Source organism: Physeter macrocephalus, chromosome 9 (assembly GCF_002837175.3).
Source record: "Physeter macrocephalus isolate SW-GA chromosome 9, ASM283717v5, whole genome shotgun sequence".
In the NCBI taxonomy this organism is placed as follows: domain Eukaryota; kingdom Metazoa; phylum Chordata; class Mammalia; order Artiodactyla; family Physeteridae; genus Physeter; species Physeter macrocephalus.
This window is the reverse complement of record NC_041222.1, coordinates 59601894-59624934: the sequence shown is the minus strand read 5'-3', so window position 1 is coordinate 59624934 and position 23041 is coordinate 59601894. Positions and strand designations below refer to the sequence as shown.

The window sequence follows — 23041 nt, the reverse complement described above, 5'->3', positions numbered from 1 at the left end:
GTGGGAATGTAAACTGGCACAGCCACTATGGAGAACAGTCAGGAGGTTCCCTAAAAAACTAAAAATAGAGTTACCATATGATCCAGCAATCCCACTCCTGGGCATATATCTGATTCGAAAAGGTACATGCACCCTAATGTTCATAGCAGCACTATTTACAATAGCCAAAACATGGAAGCAACCTAAATGCTCAGTGACAGACGAATGGATTAAAGAAGATGTGATATATATATATATATATATAATGGCATATTACTCAGCCATATAAAAGAATGAAATAATGCCATTTGCAGCAACATGGATGGACCTAGAGATTACCTAGAGATTATCATATTAAGTGAAATAAGTCAGACAGAAAGACAAATATCCTATGATATCACTTACATATGGAATCTAAAAAAATGATACAAATGAACATATTTACAAAATAGAAATAGACTCACAAGACATAGAAAACAAACTCATGGTTACCAAAGGATTAGCAAGTTGGGGGTGGGGGAGAGATAAACTACGAGTTTGGGATTAACATATACACATTCCTATATATAAAATAGATAAACAACAAAGAGCTACTGTATAGCACAGACAACTATACTCAATATCTTATAATAACCTATAATGGAAAAGAATCCGGAAAAGAAATATTTATATGTATAACTGAATCACTTTTCTGTACACTTGAAACTAACAGAACAGTGTAAATTAACTATACTTCAATTTAGAACATCCATATGGTCTAGCAGTCCCATTTCTGGGTATATGTCCAAACGAAATGAAAACAGGATCTCAAAGAGATATCTGCACTCCCATGTTTATGCCAGCATTATTCACAATAGCCAGGATATGGAAACAACCCAAATTCCCATTAAGGAATGAATAGATAAAGAATACAAACACACACACATGAATATTATTCAGCCATGAGAAAGAAGGAAATTTGCCATTTGTGAAAACATGGATGGGACTTGAGGACATTATGCTAAGTGAGATAAGTCAGACAGAGAAAAACAAGTACTGGATGGTATCACTCACATGTGGGATCTAAAAGAAGTTGAACTCATAAAAACAGAGAGTAGAATGGTGGTCCCCAGCAACTGGAGGGCAGTTTTGGTGGAACTGGGGAGATGTTGTTTAAGAGTACAAACTTGGAACTAGTAGATAAATAAGTCCTGGAGATCTGATGCACAGCTTAGTGATTACAGATAACAAGACTGTATTGCAAACTTCAAAGTTGCTAAGAGACCAGATCTTAATTATTCTCACCCCCACAAAAAAGGAATGATAATTATGTGATGTGATAGACATGTTAGCTGATGCTATGTTCATAATCACACTGCAGTATATAAATGTATCTAATCAACACATTGTACACTGTAAACTTACACAAAGTTATGTGTCGATTATATCTCCATAAAAATAAATTAAAAATTTTTTTCAGTTGCATTTACTCTGATGTATGTCCCCAGCGTTGTTCTCAGCATCCCACTCCTTCTCTTTCAGGACCATGACCATGAGTAGAATTGCTGAGGACAGCAGAGTAAACACAATTAGACTTGCTAGAACTGTGCATTCACTCACACACACACACACACACACACACACACACACACACACACACACTTATTTATTTATTTATTTATTTTGGTAAATTTACAATTGTTAGAAACAGATCCTGGAGCTAACTTTCAGTCCCAACGTTTGCAGGACATGAAATCTCTTTAAACACTGCCAAATAAGTTTTCTTATTTCTACACTATGCCTCAAGTTGATAACTGACTGACCTGAGGCTAGAATTTTCTTCCTTCAATTTGTCAGTAGCACCTAACAGTCGCCACCCTATTTCAGAGTCTTTACAATTATTACTGTCCCCATATCTTTCAAATACCAGCCATCCTATACAAGTGCATTTTTTCCCACTTGTATCCCCTCCCAATTGACCACAGGTAAGAGACCTAGTAATTGATACTACAGCATGTGGGGATTATCATCCCAAATTACCATTAATAATAGGGTCTCTGCTGTCATCTGGACAATGAACGATACAATTCCAAAACCCTATTCTGAGAACCTGCTTCCTAAAACCATTTCTGATGCTCTTAGTTGGGTTCTTGCAGAAGCAGACCTCAAGACAAAGATTTGAATGCAATGAGTTTACTCAGGAGATGACAACCAGGAATCAGTAGTAGGAGAAAAGGGAAGAATGTGGCCAATAATGGGTACATTATCACAAGAGGTATAACCGTGAATAACTAGAGCTTAATCCTGAAGGGGAACTCCGGAAAATTGTGTAAATGTGTGCCTTAGAGTTTGCCACAGAAGGGACTGTTTATATACCAACTTCCAGCAGGCATTGGTTAAGGGTTGCTCCTGAGAGTGTTAGTTTTCTAGCACTTTTGACTGCTAATGAGTGCAGGGTTTCCTTTTGGAGTGATGAAAATATTCTGGAAATGGATAGTGGTGATGGTTGCCCAAACTTGAGAATATACTAAAAACCACTGAATTGTATACTTTAATTTTTATTATAGGTGAATTATACCTCATATAGTATTGATATATACAAATTGTCACTCCAGATAAAATGGATGTAGGTTTAATACATTCTGTTTAGTAGTTAACCATAGATAGGGATGTTCCACAGTTAATTCAACCATTTATCTACTGATGGACAGTGAGATTATTTATTGCTTTTTTGTCTCTACAACATATTTGTCTATATTTATTCCTGTTTATTTGTGCTTTTATTGTAGAGAGAAGATTCCAGATAGGGCCATTTCTGGCCAGTTTTTAGCAGAAGCATTAAATTACCTTGCAAAAATTTAAAAATTCACATTCCTACCAGCAATATATGAGAGTGCTCACTTCCATATACTCTCACCAAATTTCTTTTTTCCACTTTGAGAGGTAAAAATTATTTTTTGTTTCCACTTGAGATTCAGTATTTTTAAATGTCTATTGGTCTTTTTCAGTTCCTACTTTTCTCATCATTTGTCAGTACATATTACTATATAAAAGCTGTTAAATGTTATCATGTGCCACATCAGATATTTTTCTGCTTTATTCTGTCTGTGTAATGAATTATATCAATTATTTCCTAATCATTATATTTGGAATAAAATCTCTTTGGCCATATATGCTGTGATTTGAATAATTAGAATTTCTATTTTCACTTACAATATTTATATTCCTACTTGTAAATAATATTGATCTAGAGTTCTCTTTTTAGTTATATTTATCTGGTTTTATTATTTAGCCTGCCCTGGCTTCATAAATATGACCTGTGGGATCTCCTCATCTTTTTCCGTGAATAGTTAAAATATCAGGAACCATCTGTTCTTTGAGGCTAGATAGTTGTCAGTGATAAAAATCACTGGTCCTGGTGCCTTTCTAAATGGCAGATCTTGAGCTGTGTTTCTAATTTCTCTTACGTGTAATTGTTTATTCAACTTTCTATTACTTCTTAGGTGAACCTGGGTTATTTACATTTTGCTAGAAAATCATACTTTTCCTTAAGATTGCGGTATAGTTTACATATTCTTTTACAATTTTAAAAATCTTTCTCTCTTTTCCAATTCCTAATGTTGCATGTTTTCATTAGGTTTTGCCCTTAACTAGGGTTTTGCCCTTAATTAGGTTTCCCAGGGTTATTTAATTAAATTTAAGCGTCAACTTTGTTTTTATCTCTTTTTTAGTTGTTTTTCTTTCATTAATTTCATGAATTCTTTCCTCCTATTCTCTTTAGGTTTATTGCTTTTGTTTTCTATTCGTTCAGTAGCATGTTTAGTTTATTTTCATTCCATTTGAAATAAAACACTGAGTTATTTTCTTTTGAATACAGATTTACTATCTCAATTTTTTTGAAAAAGAGTATTCTCATTTTTATTACTTTATAGATAATTTTCCATTTCCATTTTCTTTATCTTTGCTTGCAGGATGATTTGAAAGAGTTTTTAAAGACTCTTTTTAAACTGAAAGAGAAATACATGTCCATGGGATCATACTGAAACAGTATAAATGGCTATACTGAAACAAGCAAGTCTATCTCCCAGCACAGACCCCCTAATCCTCTCTGGCCATAACTAATATTATCAGATTCTGGTGTTTCCTTTTAGTACTATGAATATACTGTACAAATACATGTTTTGAAAACTATTCCTTAACTTCTAGTTTAATTCATTAGGAGGCTTCTCAAGGCCATTTGTGTGACAGATTTGAAGAGCACAAGCCTTGTCTCTAATCCTTTACTGCCTGCTTCCACCTGCCAAAAATATTTCTACAGTTCAAATCTGAGAAAGGGCCATAGACTGGACTCACTTGGGCTTCTAAATTTGTGAATTTCTGATAATGGTTTTATTTTCTTTGCTGTGGAAGACGAATTATGCTGTCCCAGCCTCTTGATCTCACGTGTAGTGGTGAGAATTAACGATTTCCTTAAATTCATCTATTAAGCATCTAAATGATGGCCTGGCGCTCTTGGCTTCTCTTGCTTATATTTTGTGGTGGTAATGCCAAGAGGTATGTGCAATGTTGTAGCCCATAAGCTCCACCTGTCTTTTTCCCCAAACCACCACAAATAAATAATTATTCTAAGTAAAATCTATGCTTATCTTGAAAGAAGTCTCCAAAGGCAAATTCTCCAGCAGCCTCTGCTTCATCCAGATTGTCAAATCTAAACACCTGCTCTGGTAGGCAGATCCTGAAATGGTTCCTAATGAGCTCCATGGCCTGTTTTGTTCTTGTGTAATCCCCTCTGTGTGTGTGTGTGAGCTGAAGGAGGTTGCCATACTGCAGAGACCCACATGGCAAGGAACTAAGGGCAGCCTCTAGCCAATAGCGAGCAAGGAACTGAAGCCCTCTGTTCAACATCCTGCAAAGAACTGAATCCTGCCAGCTACCTGAGTGAGCTTCTCATCCTTCTGAGTCAAGCCTTCATGTGACTGCAGCCTTCTCAGAGACCCAGGGTCAAGAGAACCCAGTTAAGCTGTGCTCAAACTCCTGACACACAGAAACTGGCACCAATAAATATTGTTGCTTTTAGCCACTAAGTTTTAGGGTAATTTTTTATGAAGCAATAAACAGACCTGTGTTTCAGAAATTCCTTATAAAATGGTGATTACTGGGATTTGCTTTTTCAGATAATTGGTCTGGAAAAGAGTTATATGCCCCATCAAACCCCAATCACCCTGTTTCCATCTGCCCATGCTTTCTGAAAAGACCACAGGTGCAGATATTGGAGATAGAAAAAACAAAAAAAAATGATAATTTAAATGTGATCAGGGAGAGAATAGAACTTAAAAAAATATTACCATTACATGCCTATTAGAATGGCTAAGATAAAAAATACCAACAATACCAAGTCCTGAAGAAGATACAGACCAACTTGACCTCTGACTTTGTTGGTGAGACTGTAAAACGGTATTAGCCACTTTAGAAACCATTTTTGCAGGGTTTTTTTTTAACCAAGTTAAACACACTTACTGTGTTACTGAGTCCAAGCTTGCTCTGCTCTCCATACAACAGGCCAATGAATCGGAGATGAGGTGCTGAGGCAAGGAATACTACTTTATTCGGAAAGCCGGCAGACCGAGAAGATGGCAGACTAATGTCTCTGAAGAACCATCTTATGGGGGTCTGGATGCCCATTTCTTTAATAGAATCAGAGAGGGAGAGGCGGTGAGGAAGTAAAGTAAAAAGGGCCATCAGTCTTGCAAAACATCTCCTGGAATGGCCAGCCTCAGGGAGGGGATGTGTTAATTTCTTTCCTGCAGCTATCCACAGGTGGGCAGGGTCAGATTGTCTCCCTGTGAGCTGAACAAAGGCACTTTAGTTTAACATTCAGGCAGAGGGGCAGGGTTCCCAAAAGCAATGAAAAGCAAAGGTTAAAGTCAAAGAAACAGATGGAACATGGAGTCCGATTTAGCTCTTCCTTGTTACAACTGCATTGCCCAGCCATCACATTTATGGGTATTTATTCTATAGAAATGAAAAATTTGTTCGTACAAAAACCTATACATGGATGTTTGTAGTAACTTTATATGAAATAGCCCAAACCTGACCTGGTATATTAGCCAGCATTCTCCAGACAACAGAACCAATAGGACATAGGAGATATATATATATATATATGTAATTTGCTTTGAGGAATTGACTCATGCAATTATGGAGAATGGCAAGTTTGAAATCTGCAAGGTGGGCTGGCAGGCTGGAACCAGGAAAAGCCAGTATCGCAATTCAAGTCCAAAGGCTGTCTGCTGGCAAAATTCTCCTTTGCTTGGGGAAAGTCAGTCTTTTGTTATATTTAAGTCTTTAACTTATTAATGAAGGCCACCCACACCATGGAGGGCAATCTGCTTTGCGCAAAGCCCACTGATTTAAATGTTTAATTTCATCCAAAACCACCTTCATAGAAAAATCTAGAATATTTGACCACATATCTGGCACTGTGAACCAGGCAACTTGACATATAAAATTAACTATCATTAAGTCCACTCCTTGTCAACTTTATATACACACACATATACATTCATAACAAAGTAAGGAGGAAGTACTCAGGATAATTACAGTTCTTGCTTCTGTAAATAGTCACGTGGTCATAGCTGGTATTCATAATTACCTTCTTCCACTACCCATTCTGTATTCCTTTTGCCCTCAGCAAATATCTCAGATGGTTATAGTTCCCTACCTGGTGAGATGACCCAAACTTTCATTCCAGAAGTGTCTGGGCCATTAGTAGTGCTGCCTGGCTTGGATTTTCCATTGACTTTCCATCAGTTTTAATCACAGAGCTTAGTAAACAAGGGATGCCCTAAGGGATCTCCTGGGGCATATCCCTGGGAAGGGATACTCTTCCATAAACCCATTGTGAAGTCATAGTCCGATTTCCCCTTGGTAGTCAGAATCGATTACCCAAATGAGTACAGTAACTGCTTTCCTGGCTTATTGATTCAAAGGCATGCAGAGCCCAAAGTGGCTAGGTGGGAGTCTTAATTTCCAGTTCAGTAGAATTATTGTTATGTCTCCTGGTGGAAGCATTACTTCCTTTGATGCTAAGAAATCCAGGACAGCAAAGTATAGGGTCACAGGGATAGGAAGCAAAAATTTTGCTAGTGAGTCAGTAGGAGTAATGATGAGTGGTACCACTCCCATTTCCACCCCTTGATTCCTGGTCCTGTGAATCCTGGTTATGGGAAAAACTGCATCGTATAGTGGACCAGTGTCTAAAATAGGGAGGGTACAGTGGAGATTAATTTCCAGAAAAAAAACTAGGTCCTAAGCCAAAGAAACATGTCAAGACAACAGGAAGATGTTTTGCACCCTCAGTTTGAATAGTAGTGACCTGAGAAGACATTGTAGGAAAATGCAAACTTCACTTTTATTTTTTACATTTACTCTCTTTTATTAAAACTCTTCCCCAAATACGCAGAGTGCTTTAAGTAGGTTCAGGTAGGTAAATGGTATATTTTTTCAGCTTCTGGAGAGGGGTGGGGCACAAGCCAAGGGAAGTCTCCAATACCCCTTTACTAACGGCTCTGGGTTCCTCGTGCCAGGGTTAGCATTAACACAGAGTGACATTCTCTCTCCTGTAAACCATGAGTACAAGGAGGCAGGAGGGCACCACCTTCTTTTCACTTATTCTCAATGATGATATCCTAGGAGGAAGGAAAACAGAATGGCAGAAGGTGTTGGAAGGGGTTGATGTCAACACTGTGGTTTTGTGGACCATGTGTGTTTAAGAGAAAAGAAGGAAACTGAGGACTGGACTGTGGAGAGGAAATCTTTGCAGTGGAGAGGAAATCTGTGCAGTGCTTGCCATTCCATAGTGAGTAGGAAAAAAATCAAATATGTATTTGTATTTTTAAAAATTAAAAGGTAAGCCAAGAGGTTTTTTTTTTTTAAACAGTCATCTATTTGATGAAACCTTGTCTGATAGGCAAGAAAAAACTCATTTTTATTCTGTTATGTTGCATTAAGTCACTCATATAAATTTTGTGTTAATACCAAATGCAGTTATCTGCACAGGAATGTGGGAATTAAAAATAGCAACTCCTGTGCCCATTTATTTTTATTTCATGAACCCTTCTGAACATAGATAGAAAAGGGCTCTTTCAAAACGTTTTCTAGTACTCCTCCCTTCTGCTTGGTGTTAAGTTATGAGGATACTCAGAGGCTTTCTCATGTGGCTATTGATTTCTTAAAGCTGTTTTCACTTTGGACCATCTATATGAAGTTGTTCTACCTGGTAGAATCCTGCATAATTTTGAGAAGCAATTACTTTAGGCAAAACTTTTAACAGGAAATTAAGGGCCAGTGTTAAAGAATAAAACTTACCCCTTCCTCTGTCCCATATTCTGAAACACACATAATCATGACAACTTTTGCTTATAGCAGCCTTGGCCGCTAGGCTTATTTTGTAATTTCCCAGGATATGAATGTCACTCACAGAAGATTGCTTTGTTGTTGTTGTGTTATTGTTGAGGTTTTTAAAAAATCTTTATTGCAGTATAATTACAATGGTGTGTTAGTTTCTGCTAAAGCAATGGTGTGTTAGTTTCTGCTGTATAACAAAGTGAACCAGCTATACATATACAAATATCTCCATATATCCTCCCTCTTGCAGCTCCCTCCCACCCTCCCTATCCCACCCCTCTAGGCAGTCACAAAGCACTGAGCTGATCTCCCTGTGCTATGATGGTGCTTCCCACTAGCTATCAATTTTACATTTAGTAGTATATATAAGTCCATGCCACTCACTTCATCGCAGCTTACCCTTCCCACTCCCCCAGTCCTCAAGTCCATTCTCTACATCTGTGTCTTTATTCCTGTCCTGCCCCTAGGTTCTACATAACCTATTTTTTTTTTAAGATTCCATATATATGTGTTAGCATACGGTATTTGTTTTTCTCTTTCTGACTTACTTCACTCTGTATGACAGAAGAGCTGCAATGAACATTGTGGTACGTGACTCTTTTTGAATTATGGTTTTATCAGGGTATATGCCCAGTAGTGGGATTGCTGGGTCATATGGTAGTTCTATTATTAGTTTCTTACAGAACCTCCATACTGTTCTCCATAGTGGCTAGATCAATTTACATTCCCACCAGCAGTGGAAGAGTGTTCCCTTTTCTCCACACCCTCTCCAGCATTTATTGTTTATAGATTTTTTGATGATGGCCATTGTGACCGGTGTGAGGTGACACCTCATTTTAGTTTTGAATTGCATTTCTCTAATGATTAGTGATGTTGAGCATTCTTTCATGTGTTTCTTGGCAATCTGTATATCTTTCATTCTTTTACCTGTAGCTGTCCAGTTTTCCCAGCACCACTTATTGTAGAGGCTGTCTTTTCTCCATTGTATATTCTTGCCTCCTTTATGAAAAATAAGGTGACCATATGTGCGTGGGTTTATCTCTGGGCTTTCTATCCTGTTCCATTGATCTATATTTCTGTTTTTGTGCCAGTACCATACTCTCTTGATTACTGTAGCTTTGTAGTGTAGTGTGAAGTCAGGGAGCTGATTCCTCCAGCTCCATTTTTCTTTCTCAGGATTGCTTTGGCTCTCTGGGGTCTTTTGTGTTCCCACACAAATTGTGAAATTTTTTGTTCTAGTTCTGTGGAAAATGCCATTGGTAGTTTGATAGGGATTGCATTGACTCTGTATATTGCTTTGTGTAGTATAGTCATTTTTAACAATGTTGATACTTTCAATCCAAAAACATGGTAAAAAGCTTTTAAATTTCATTAGGTTCCATTTGTTTATTTTTGTTTTTATTTCCATTTCTCTAGGAGGTGGGTCAAAAAGGATCTTGCTGTGATTTATGTCATAGAGTGTTCTGCCTATGTTTTCCTCTAAGAGTTTTACACTGCCTGGCCTTACATTTAGGTCTTTAATCCATTTTGAGTTTATGTGTGTGTATGGTGGTTAGGAAGTGTATGCCATTGGTAGTTTGATAGGGATTGCATTGACTCTGTATATTGCTTTGTGTAGTATAGTCATTTTTAACAATGTTGATACTTTCAATCCAAAAACATGGTATACCTCTCCATCTGTTTGTATCATCTTTAATTTCTTTAATCAGTGTCTTATAGTTTTCTGCATACAGGTCTTTTGTCACCTTAGGTAGGTTTATTCCTAGGTATTTTATTCTTTCTGTTGCAGTGGTAAATGGGAGTGTTTCCTTAATTTCTCTTTCAAATTTTTCATCATTACTGTATAGGAATACAAGAGATTTCTGTGCATTATTTTTGTATACTGCTACTTTACCAAATTCACTGATTAGCTCTAGTAGTTTTCTGGTAGCATCTTTAGGACTCTCTATGTATAGTATCATGACATCTGCCAATAGTGACAGCTTTACATCTTCTTTTCCAATTTAGATTCCTTTCATTACTTTTTCTTCTCTGATTGCTGTGGCTAAGACTTCCAAACTATGTTGAATAATAGTGGTGAGAGTGGGCAACCTTGTCTTGTTCCTGATCTTAGTGGAAATGGTTTCAGTTTTTCACTATTGAGAATGATGTTGGCTGTGGGTTTGTCATATATGGCCTTTATTATGTTAGGTAAGTTCCCTCTATGCTTACTTTCTGGAGAGTTTTTATCATAAATAAGTGTTGAATTTTGTTGAAAGCTTTTTCTGCATCTATTGAGATGATCATATAGTTTTTATCCTTCAGTTTGTAGTTTTCTTTCCTTGTGACATCTTTGTCTGGTTTTGGTATCAGGGTGATGGTGGCCTTGTAGAATGAGTTTGGGAGTGTTCCTCCCTCTGCTATATTTTGGAAGAGTTTGAGAAGGATAGGTGTTAGCTCTTCTCTAAATGTTTGTTAGAATTTGCCTGTGAAGCCATATGGTCCTGGGCTTTTGTTTGTTGGATGATTTTTAATCACAGTCTCAATTTCAACACTTGTGATTGGTCTGTTTATATTTTCTATTTCTTCCTGGTTCAGTCTCAGAAGGTTGTGCTTTTCTAAGAATGTGTCCATTTCTTCCAGGTTGTCTATTTTAATGGCATATAGTTGCTTGTAGTAATCCCTCATGATTTCTTGTATTTCTGCAGGGTCAGTTGTTACTTCTCCATTTTCATCTCTAATCCTGTTGATTTGAGTCTTCTCTCTTTTTTTCTTGATGAGTCTGGCTAATGGTTTATCAATTTTGTTTATCTTTTCAAAGAACCAGCTTTTAATTTTATTGATCTTTGCTATTTTTTCCTTCTTTTTCATTTATTTATGTGATATATATGATTTCTTTCCTTCTATGAACTTGGGGTTTTTTTGTTCTTCTTTCTCTAATTGCCTTAGAAGTAAGGTAAGGTTGTTTATTTGAGATGTTTCTTGTTTCTTGACATAGGATCGTATTCCTATAAGCTTCCCTCCTATAACTGCTTTTGCTGCATCCCATAGATTTTGCGTCGTCGTGTTTTCATTGTCATTTGTTTCTATGTATTTTTTGATTTCCTCTCTGATTTCTTCAGTCATCTCTTGGGTATTAAGTAGTGTATCGTTCACCCTCCATGTGTTTGTATTTTTTACAGATTTTTTCCCTCTAATTGAAATCTAGTCTTATAGCATTTTGTTCGGAAAAGATACTTGATACTTCAATTTTTGTAAATTTCCCAAGGCTTGATTTGTGACCCAAGATATGATCTATCTTGGAGAATGTTCCATGAGCACTTGAGAAGAAAGTGTATTCTGTTGTTTTTGGATGGAATGTCCTATAAATATCAATTAAGTCCATCGTGTTTAATGTATCATTTAAAGCTTGTGTTTCCTTATTTATTTTCATTTTGGATGATCTGTCTATTGGTGAAAGTGGGGTGTTAAAGTCCCCTACTATGTTTGTGTTACTGTCTATTTCCTCTTTTATGGCTGTTAGTATTTGCCTTATGTATTGATGTGCTCCTATGTTGGATGCATACATATTTACAATTGTTATATCGTCTATTTGGATTGATCCCTTGATCATTCTATAGTGTTCTTCTCTGTCTCTTGTAATAGTCTTTATTTTAAAGTCTATTTTGTCTAATATGAGAGTTGCTACTCCAGCTTTATTCTGATTTCCATTTGCATGGAATATCGTTTTCCATCCCCTCACTTTCAGTCTGTATGTGTCTCTAGGTCTGAAGTGGGTCTCTTGTAGACAGCATATATACAGGTCTTGTTTTTGTATCCATTCAGCCAGTCTGTGTCTTTTGGTTGGAGCGTTTAATCCATTTACATTTAAGGTAATTATCGATATGTATGTTCCTATTACCATTTTCCTAATTGTTTTGGGTTATTGTAGGTCTTTTCCTTCTCTTGTGTTTCCTGCCTAGAGAAGTTCCTTTAGCAGTTCCTGTAAAGCTGGTTTGGTGGTACTGAATTCTCTTAGCTTTTGCTTGTCTGTAAAGCCTTTAATTTCTCCATCAAATCTGAATGAGATCCTTGCTGAGTAGAGTAATCTTGGTTGTAGGTTTTTCCCTTTCATCACTTTAAATATGTCCTGCCACTTCCTTCTGGCTTGCAGAGTTTCTGCTGAAAGATCAGCTGTTAACATTATAGGGATTCCCTTGTATGCTATTTGTTGCTTTTTCCTTGCTGCTTTCAATATTTTTTCTTTGTATTTAATTTTTGATAGTTTATTATGCATCTTGGCATGTTTCTCCTTGGATTTATCCTATATGGAACTCTCTACACTTCCTGAACTTGATTGTCTATTTCCTTTCCCATATTAGGGAAGTTTTCAACTATAATCTCTTCAAATATTTTCTCAGTCCATTTCTTTTTCTCTTCTTTTTCTGGGACCCCTATAATTCGAATGTTGGTGCATTTAATGTTGTCCCAGAGGTCTCTGAGACTGTCCTCAATTCTTTACATTTTTTTTCTTTATTCTGCTCTGCAGTAGTTATTTCTACTATTTTATCTTCCAGGTCACTTATCTGGTCTTCTGCCTCAGTTATTCTGCTATTGATTCCTTCTAGAGAATTTTTAATTTCATTTATTGTGTTGTTCATCATTGTTTGTTTGCTGTTTAGTTCTTCTAGGTCCTGGTTAAACGTTTCTTGTATTTTCACCATTCTATTTCCAAGATTTTGTATTATCTTTACTATCATTACTCGGAAAAAAATAAAATAAAATAGTTATTAGAGTAAAAAGTAAAAAATAATTATTAAAAATTAAAAAATAATTAAATTAAAAAATAAAACAAAAAATGGACAGACAGAACCCTAGGTCAAATGGTAAAAGCAAAGCTATGCAGACAAAATCACACAAAGTAGCATACACATACACAGTCACAAAAAGAGAAAAGAAAAAATATATATATATTGTGCTCCCAAAGTCCACCACATCAATTTTGGGATGATTCATTGTCTATTCAGGTATTCCAGAGATGCAGCGTACATTAGGTTGATTGGAGAGATTTAATCCACTGCTCCTGAGGCTGCTGGGAGAGACTTCCCTTTCTCTTCTTTGTTTGCACAGCTCCTGGGCTTCAGCTTTGGATTTGGCCCGGCCTCTGAATGTTGGTCACCTGAGGGCATCTGTTCCCTGCTCAAACAGGAGGGGGTTAAAGGTGCAGCTGATTCTGGGGCTCTGGTTCACTCAGGTCAGGGGAAGGGGGGGGATACAGAATGCAGGGCGAGCCTGTGTTGGCATTGGCCGGAATGACACTGCAACAGCCTGAGGCGCACCGTGTGTTCTCCCAAGGAAGTTCTCCCAGGGAAGTTCTCCCTGGATAGCGGGACCCTCGCAGTGGCGGGCTGCAAAGGCTCCCAGGAGGGGAGGTGTGGATAGTGACCTGTGCTTGCACACAGGTTTCTTGGTGGCTGCAGCAGCAGCATTAGCGTCTCATGCCCGTCTCTGGTGTCCGCGCTGATAGCCACGGCTCACACCTGTCTCTGAAGCTCGTTTAGGCCATATTCTGAATCTCCTGTCCTCGTGCACCCTGAAACAATGGTCTCTTGCCTCTTAGGCAGTTCTAGACTTTTTCCCAGACTCCCTCCTGGTTAGCTGTGGTGCACTAGCCCCCGTCAGGCTGTGTTCATGCAGCCAACCCCAGTCCTCTCCCTGGGATCTGGCCTCCGAAGCCCAAGCCTCAGCTTCCAGCCCCCGCCCGCCCTGGCAGGTGAGCAGACAAGCCTTTCAGGCTGGTGAGTGCTGGTCGGCACCTATCCTCTCTGCGGGAATCTCTCTGCTTTGCCCTCTGCACCCCTGTTGCTGTGCTCTCCTCCGTGGCTCCAAAGCTCCCCACCCCCACCAGTGAAGGGGCTTCCTAGTGCGGGGAACCTTTTCCTCCTTCACAGCTCCCTCCCAGAGGTGCAGGTCCCATCCCTACTCTTTTGTCTCTGTTTTTTCTTTTGCCCTACCCAGGTACATGGGGAGATTCTTACCTTTTGGGAAGTCTGAGGTCTTCTGCCAGCGTTCAGTAGGAGTTCTGTAGGAGTTGGTGCACATATAGACGTATTTTTGATGTATTTGTGGGGAGGACGGTGATCTCCACGTCTTACTCTTCTGCCATCTTTAAGGTCTCCCTATTGTTTTGAGAATTCTTTACTCTATATTTAAGTCCTTTGTCAGATATTTGTAGTTTGCAAATATTTTATCCCAGTCTGTAGCTTGTCTATTCCCAGAGCAAGAATTTTTAATTTTGATAAAGTCATATTCGCCAATTTTTCTTTTGTGCATTATGCTTTTGGTGTCATGTACAGAAACTTTTCACCTTGTCTTGGATCCCGAAGATTCTGTCTCACATTATCTTTTATATTTTACATTTCAATGTATGATTCATTTTGAGATCATTTGTGTCTGAAGTGTGAAGTTTAGGTCAAGTTTTGTGTTTTTTTAACCTAGGGACTTCAAATTGTTTCAGCATCATTGGTTGTAAGGCTATTCTGACTCCATTGAATTATTTTTGAACCTTTGTTTAAAACCTGTTGAGCATATTTGCATAGGTATAGTTTCTGGTTCTCTACTCTGTTTCATTGATCTGTGTGTCTATCCCGCTACCAACACCACATACTCTTGATTAGTGTAGCTATATAATACATCTTGAAACTGGGTAGAGTGATTTCTCCCATTTAAAAAATTTTGCCTTTCCGTATAAATTTTGGAAGACTTGTCTCCATCTTCAAAATATCTTGCTGTGATGTTGATAGGAATTGTCTTAAATCTGTATATGGATTTGGAGACAATTTTGTCATCTTTGCTATGTTGAATTTCCAATTTATAATCTCAGTATGCCTCCCCATTTAATCTTCTTTGATTTCTCTCATCAGTGTTTGTAGTTTTCCAAATACAATCTTGTACATACTTTGTTAGATTTACACCTAGGTATACATTTTTTTTTGAGCAATTGTAAATTACATTGTATTTTAAATTTTGGTTTCCACATATTTATTACTAGCTTACTAGTGTATAGATAAACTATTTTTATATGTTGCTCTTAAATATTTTGAGACCTTGTTGAAGTCACTTGTTAACTCTGAGAGAGTTGGCTTATTTTTTTAGATAGCTTTACTTTTTCCTTTCCCATCTGTATGCCTTTTATTTCCTTTCCTTGACTTACTGTGCCGGCTAGAATTTTCAATATTACGGTGAATTAGTGTGATAAGAGTGGACATCCTTGTCTTCTTTCTGATCTTAAGGGGAAGTGTTCAATCTTCCATCATTAAGCATAATGTTAGATGTAGGCTTATTGTAGATGTTCCTATCAAATTAAGGAACTTCCTAGTTTTCTGTTTTTTTTTTTTTCATGCATGGGTGTTGAATTTTTCAAATGTTTTTTCTAAAGTTTTATGATCACATAATATTTCTTCTTTAGTCTGTTAAAATGGTGGCATGCACTGACTGAGTTTTGAATACTGAACCAGACTAGATCTTGCATTTTCTGACCAATATCCTTCATGAACATAGAAAAATTCTGAATGGAATCGAAGCAAATTTGCAATAGTTTTCTGTTGCTGCAGCCACAAATTACCACAAACTTAGTGGCTTAAAACAGCAAAAATTTAATCTCTTACAGTTCTGGGTATGCAAAATTGGTTTCACTAGGCTAAAGTCAAGGTGTCAACAAATCTGTTTCTTTCTGGAGGCTCTAGGATACAATCCATTTCCTTGCCTCTTCCAGTCTCCAGGAGCTGCCTACATTCTTTGCTTCATGGTCCTCTTCATCCATACATACGCCTATGGGGGTAGCATCTTCAAATTTCTCCATCCCTCTGCTTCTGCAGTAACACTGCTTTCTGTATGTCTCCTCTTGACTCCTTCTTAGAAGGCACTGGGCCCCAAAAAATAATCCAGGATTATTTCTCCACTTGAGATCCTTAATTTAATTACACTGCAAAGTCCCTTTTGCCATATAAGGTAACAAATTTAGCCTACCACACTCTATTTCTTTGTACTGTCTTTGGTTTTGGTATCTGGGTAATACTATGCCATCTCATTTTTATTTTTTGTAACAAAATTCTGCTGTGACGAGACATTACATTTTAAATTTTGTAAATTTTTCTTACTGTTGCTTTCCCATGAGTTGGGAATATTGTGATGAGTACTTAGTATGATAATGTATATATTGCATTCTTTTAGCATAGGTAGAGTGTCATTTAATAAACATAATGCTTTGCCACCGAATTCAATAAAAAAATAACCCGCACTTCACTGTGCTTAAAAGTGTGACATTTGACAGCCATTTTTCTCTTTTATTTTTACATGATGGGTATGCACTGGTATTAAAAAACTGCAGTATGGTAGTGTTTGTGACACAAAATGTCAAGTTGTAACTGTGTCACTGTGACTTGCAGTCGTGCAAAGTGGTGAGCACACTACAAATGGTCTCTGTGCAAGTACTCACCTGAACCACTGTAGTGTGAAGGCAGCCATAAACATTACTAAAACGAATAAGCATAGCTGTGTTCTGATAAAGCTTTATTGATAGACACTAAAACTTGAATTTATATAACTTTCACATGCTGCAAAATATAATTCTTTTTTATTTTTTTTAAAGGCATTTAACAATGTAAATATCATTCTTAGCTTACTGTAAGCCACACAAAAACAGGTAGCAGGCCAGATTTGGCCTGTGGGTCATGATTTGCCAACCCTTGCCTTAACCTCATGGGATCTATATTTTAAAGCAGGGGAGGGGGGATAACAAGAAAATAAGTGAAGAGGTAAAAGATGCTTTTGTGTTATAAAGGAAATTAATAGCAAGATGGCCAGGGAATGCTTCTTTGAGGAAATATGTAAGGTAAACCTGAATGATACGCAGGAGCCAGTCATGAGAAAAGAGTACAGAGTATTCTACAAAGAGAGAACAGCAAGGGCAAAGGCTGGAGGCAGGCACAAGTCTGGTGAATTGGAAGAACCAAAAAGTCAGGTGTGGCAGCAACACAGAAAGATGGGAAATGGCTTGGGAATGTTCGGGAATCTAAATAAGGATAGATGCTCATTGTTAAGAATTTAATTTAATTAGCACACTGTGAGAACTAGCCTAACTAATACACTGGGTTTGTGGCCCTTGCTAATTTGTATGACCACACAAAATACTGCGAGTTAAAAAAAAACAGAGGGAGCAAAGGAGAAAATGTTTTTATTTTTGCTGAACTGTTCTAGGAAAATACAATATCTCCTATATAACCCAGTAGACTGAGAACAGATACAATTGGACCACACCATTTATTTCATTAAATGCTCATCCTTAAGTGATAATGCTTTACTTTATATTTGTTTACAATTCAAATGTGTTGCTCATCAGGTGATTTAAGGCCATTTATAGCAGGTTTATGTAAAAAGTGTAGTGTCTTTATAAAACTCAGAACATTAAATCCTCAGTTCACACTTTTTTCTTTTGCTATTCAGACCAATTTGTGTATGCCAAGCTTGTTCTAATTCCTTCTAATATACTGGAAAGAATATCATTTTCAAGTTTGCATTGATTTGTGGCAATATTTGTATTCAACAATCAAATGCTACACTATTTCCTTCTAAATGGCTGTGCACTTAATTAGTTTCACTTGTGCAGCAATTAATTGGTTTCACAGACTTCTTATTTTGGTATTGACCCTGATTATTGATAGTTGGAGCAGATACTGTTATCAGGACTGCAATGCATGTTTTCCGATCACACCACATAAAGTATTCACGTTTGAAAAAATGTTCTTAATCATAATATCATCTAATATCTTTCATAATTGCAAAATATTCTTCAACTAGTTTCTTTTTTTCATTTATTTTCTCCAGTACTGCTTCTAGTAAATATGTGGCCAAAGGAAGCTGTAAAAGAAACACAGAAAAAAAATCAAAACTCTATATTTTCTTCAGTTCAGAAACATATACTAAATATCATTAAACCATTAGAACTCAGCTATCTGCAACTTTGCACCCATAATGGTACCCTACTGGGTCTCTTTTCAACTGATCTTGCTGGTTAGTGTGGGTAATTTTGTCTTTTATAATAAAAATGATAAAGGAGCAGAAGTAAAATGAAAAAAGATAAATGCCTTATTGAACAATTCATGGTTTACTGACCATGTTAATGTTGTAATCTGCAATACAAGCAGTTAAGCCATTTATCTTCAATCAGCTGATCAATAGCGGGTTACAGTCCTCTCTAGGGCCCAGAGGCCCACAGTAGTACTGTATGTTCATCACTCATAAAAGAGTGAGAAAGAACTATCAATACAATTGTCTGTGTTAGAGCTGAACATCTCAAGAATTGTAGGGTGAAATTTCAGAGGAAAAAAAATGGCAAAAGTATATCCATTGATTAAGTTGTTATAGAAAAGTTTGGCATATCAAAGTGTAATACACATGTTGCAAACTGCTGAGTTTATGAAACATAGACTACATTTTAAAATTTCATAATTTATATAACTTTTCTGGTAAAGTTTTATTGTTCCCTGTGCTTCACTGAGGTGCCCGTAGAACTCATACAATACACTTACGGGTTATAAGTGAAAGAAAATCTTAAATGTTACCCAGTTACCTCTCAAAGGCCTACTGACTTCCTTTTATCCTCCTTCCCAGCTATCTAGTTTCATATAAAAGGTTTATAACAATCAAGAAGTTCATTAAGTCATTTTTGGAATTGTCCTTTTGATTAACCAGTAAAGACTACTTTTGTCTCCCTGAATATATTAACGAGAATCCTTATCAAGCCCAGTCCCCTTCACTACAGGGATGGAGTCAGGCCCTTCTTTGTGCTAGGACAACCACCAACAGACAGCAACACTGGTCAGCATCTGAACAAAATCAGCCTGATGTTTGCTGTGAGTTGTTCAGCTGTGCTCGGATCAGCTATGCTCAGCTGTGATTATAATTAGCTAAACCCAGCATAATGGTTCTTTTCTGAATTCAAACTGGGAAAAAGAGAAAAGACTGGCCAGTGGCAGTGAAACAGGCCCAAAAGGCACAAAAAGATTATGCAGGCCATGGAGAAAATACAGACCAGTGTTGGTCCATAGAATTGCCTCATATCCTAAGTAGCTTTCTAGTTTAACTTCCTTCTTATATTTATAATAAATTGCCTTCTCCTTAAGATACTGAGTCTATGTCAGGATAGACTCTATCTATAGTCTATGTCAAGAGTTTTAGACATTTGTCTTACTTGAAACTTACCACTAAATAAAGCATAAGATACAAAATATCACATTTCTTCACTTCTTAAGATACAGGTGAATATAAGATAACCACATTGACTTAAAAACAGCTTTTTCTGGAAAAAAGAAACCTACCACATTAAATATACACAAACTGCATATGCATTTCAATTTCAGAAATGTGAAAACGTGAGGAAATGCATCATAGAATCAAGGAAAAAGAATATATTAGATTCCCTTCTGGAAGATAATGATACTCACAGCAAATCCTTACTTTGAGAAAATTGCCCTCTGGGATGCAGAAAACAGTTATATTTGGTGAAACTGCCAGTTTTACAAATGAGACAATTTAAATTCTCAGGGCATTAACATTAGATGTTAAAGGAATACTCACACACACAAAGGCAAAACTACCAGGTAACTTTCTTTTATTTTGACTATGGCACTCAGTACCATATGCATTCCAACAAAAGAGCAAACAAGATCAGAATAACCTCCCATCTCTTCCTGGTAGAAGCAAAAGCAGAAATGAGTGTTTAAAAAAGTTGTTCTAAGAAAAAAGCGTTCTCTGATCAAATAAGTTTGGGAAAGAAACCAAACTTTAAAATGTTATTTTATTTTAGGATCTCTTAGAGACTTTAAGGTGCTAATGGTACTGTGTTTCTCCGAGAGGGCAATGTAATACCGTTTCTAAATTCATTTGTCCGCACTTTTCTTATAGTCTATTTATCATGTGGAACTAGTGGTCCATGGAATACACTTTGGGAAACATGCTGGCTCTATGATTTCCTGTATAATAATGTCACAGCACTTTTACCAGGCCACAATGTACTGACATTAATCATCTTATTTGCACAGTTCATTTTCAAGTTAAAAACTAAACCTACTCTTATTATCTTGTGATCAGAACAATTTTCAGCATGTCATGTACTTGGACATTTGGCTTCTTCTTATCTCGAAAAATCTCTCTTCCAGGAAGCCTCCAAAGTGGAACAAGAGGTCCATTTACTAATTTATTGCTGACAACTCCTTTTATTCTTTTCCTCTGGCTCCCAATAAAAACGAAAAGCCCCACAGTTAAACACAACTGTTCGCAAAACCTGTTTTATTGGATTGTAAGCTTCTTTTAAGCTTCATACAGAGCCTAACACTTTATGCATTTCAAAAAGCAACCCATCCTTTAATCAAGATGCATGATTTGTGCACATCCATCTGCCCTTGTAGGTTCTTCTATTTTTCTCTACAAATAGGTCAGAAAAAGATTAGTATCTGCCTTTATATAATATTAGACAAAAGTTCATATATCTTACAAGGTAGCTGGAGATGGTTCTTTACCTATTTTAATCCAACTTTTTTATTTTCCTTTTAAATACAAAGATTCCTACTTTTTTCCCCTCTAAACCCAGGGTTCTACTTTCTGTTTATGAACTGTAGTTCATTGGCAACCAGCTTTCAAACCGGTCTTAAAAAAAATTTTTTTTTAATATATAAGGATCAATTGTAATTCTGTAATATATAAAATTAATGTAATTTATGATGAAACAGTTAATAATTAAAACAAAGTTAGAGGAAGACTAAGGAAAAGTCAGAATTATAAAACATTTCATAAGATAAACAAGGTCCTACTGTATAGCACAAGGAACTATACTCAATATCCTGTGATAAATCATAATGGAAAAGAATATGAAAGAGAATATATGTGTGTGTGTGTGTGTGTCTGTGTGTGTGTGTGTGTATAACTGAATCACTTTGCTGTATAGCATAAATTATCACAACACTGTAAGTCAACTATACTTGAAAAAAATAAGTTAAAAAAATAAACATTTTGGGCTTCCCTGGTGGCACAGTCATTGGCAGTCTGCCTGCTGATGCAGGGGACACGGGCTCATGCCCCAGTCAGGGAGGATCCCACATGCCGCCGAGCAGCTGGGCCCGGGAGCCGTGGCCGTGGAGCATGCACGTCCGGAGCCTGTGCTCCGCAACGGGAGAGGCCACGGCAGTGAGAGGCCCGCGTACCGCAATAAATAAATAAATAAATAAATAAACATTTCACAAAACATACTTATTTCATAAAATATACTGTTTTCAAATGAATAAAATAACTTAAAGTAACTGTTAACCAAAATTTTTTAGTAGATCTCCTTTCTATTTTACAAATAGTTCCTTACTTATGGAGCAGACTCAGTACATATTCAAATAATAAATACACTAACAGCCTTGGTTTTGAAAATAGTCTCTCTTACCAATTTTACACTATTCATTTTTCACAAACTTTTTTCATAGTACAGATAAAAATTTCTGATTAGTGAAGGATGAATTAACAAAAAGTTTTGTTTTTTGAGAAAGGTTAAAAAATGGGATTTTTAGTTAATTGGTTATTTTTAGTTAATTGAGAGTAATCACTTATATCACATAAATTATCAATAACTTAAATCTCATAAATTATAGTTAATCTGAAGACTAAGTGGAATATAATTTAATCTACAATGACTCAAGAAAGCTCTTTGAAATCCTATGGTACCATATGAATATCAATTCTCAGTATACTGATATAGAGTGGATAGAGTTATCACTGAAACTATATTTAATATATAAAATGCCTAAGAAAGTGCTTTAAAAATTCGCATCATTTGTTTATTTGTTTGCCATATTTTTTAGAACTGCAAAATGTTTTAAAAACGTTAAGAAGACGGGGAAATCTGAACTTTTAGAGTCTAGATTAAGTGCAGGTTTATTTCATACAGGCAGCATAGAGTCTGTTCCTTTCTCTCTCTCTGCATTCTGGAGGGAACTCCCTCAGATACAGAAGAAAGCACAACCGTTCTTTTACTGACAGGATTTTGGATTTGGATTGAAGTGGCAACCTGACTAGCCAACAGCAGAGATCTTTTCTCACTTGCCCCATCAAATATATGTGAAACAACAAACCCAACAATTATGCTGCCTTGGGTTTCATCTCAGATGGCATGTGCTGGGTGGGGCCGACGAAGTCCAGAAAGTCTGCTGGACTTTCTGCATAATTTTATTCTCTTGCATAAAAAAGAAGTGATACTCTTAGTTATGTCATTGCAGTTACACAAGCTTGAACTCCTCAGCACAAGGGGAAAAATGGACAGGGGAAGAGCTGATACTGAATGAGATTTCTTGGAATGGGAATTTAATTAGGGCATCGGAATAACTGAGTTTTGCTTGGTCTATACTGTAATCTTAAAGTGGGTCTTCCTGGTCATTCTGGCTCTTTCTTTTTCTTTCTTTCTTTTCTTTCTTTAATTCCTTCCTTCCTTCCTCCCTCCCTCCCTCCCTCTCTATCTCTCTTTCTCTCTTTCTCTCTTTCTTTCTTTCTACTTTTTCTCCCTTTTATTCTGAGCCATGTGGATGAAAGGCTCTTGGTGCTCCAGCCAGGAGTCAGTGCTGTGCCTCTGAGGTGGGAGAGCCAACTTCAGGACACTGGTCCACAAGAGACCTCCCAGCTCCAC

The 23041-nt window shown here is 36.9% G+C and overlaps 1 protein-coding gene across 1 annotated transcript in view; it reads right to left on the bottom strand.

The window, feature by feature from the left end:
• Window positions 1-16954: 16954 nt before the first annotated feature.
• Window positions 16955-23041, bottom strand: part of CNTLN (centlein) — a 375432-nt gene continuing 369345 nt past the window's right edge. The window contains exon 26 of the mRNA XM_024126731.3: window positions 16955-18240. Coding sequence (XP_023982499.1) covers window positions 18139-18240 — 102 coding nt within the window. The 3' untranslated portion in view covers window positions 16955-18138. The remainder of the gene's footprint in view (window positions 18241-23041) is intronic.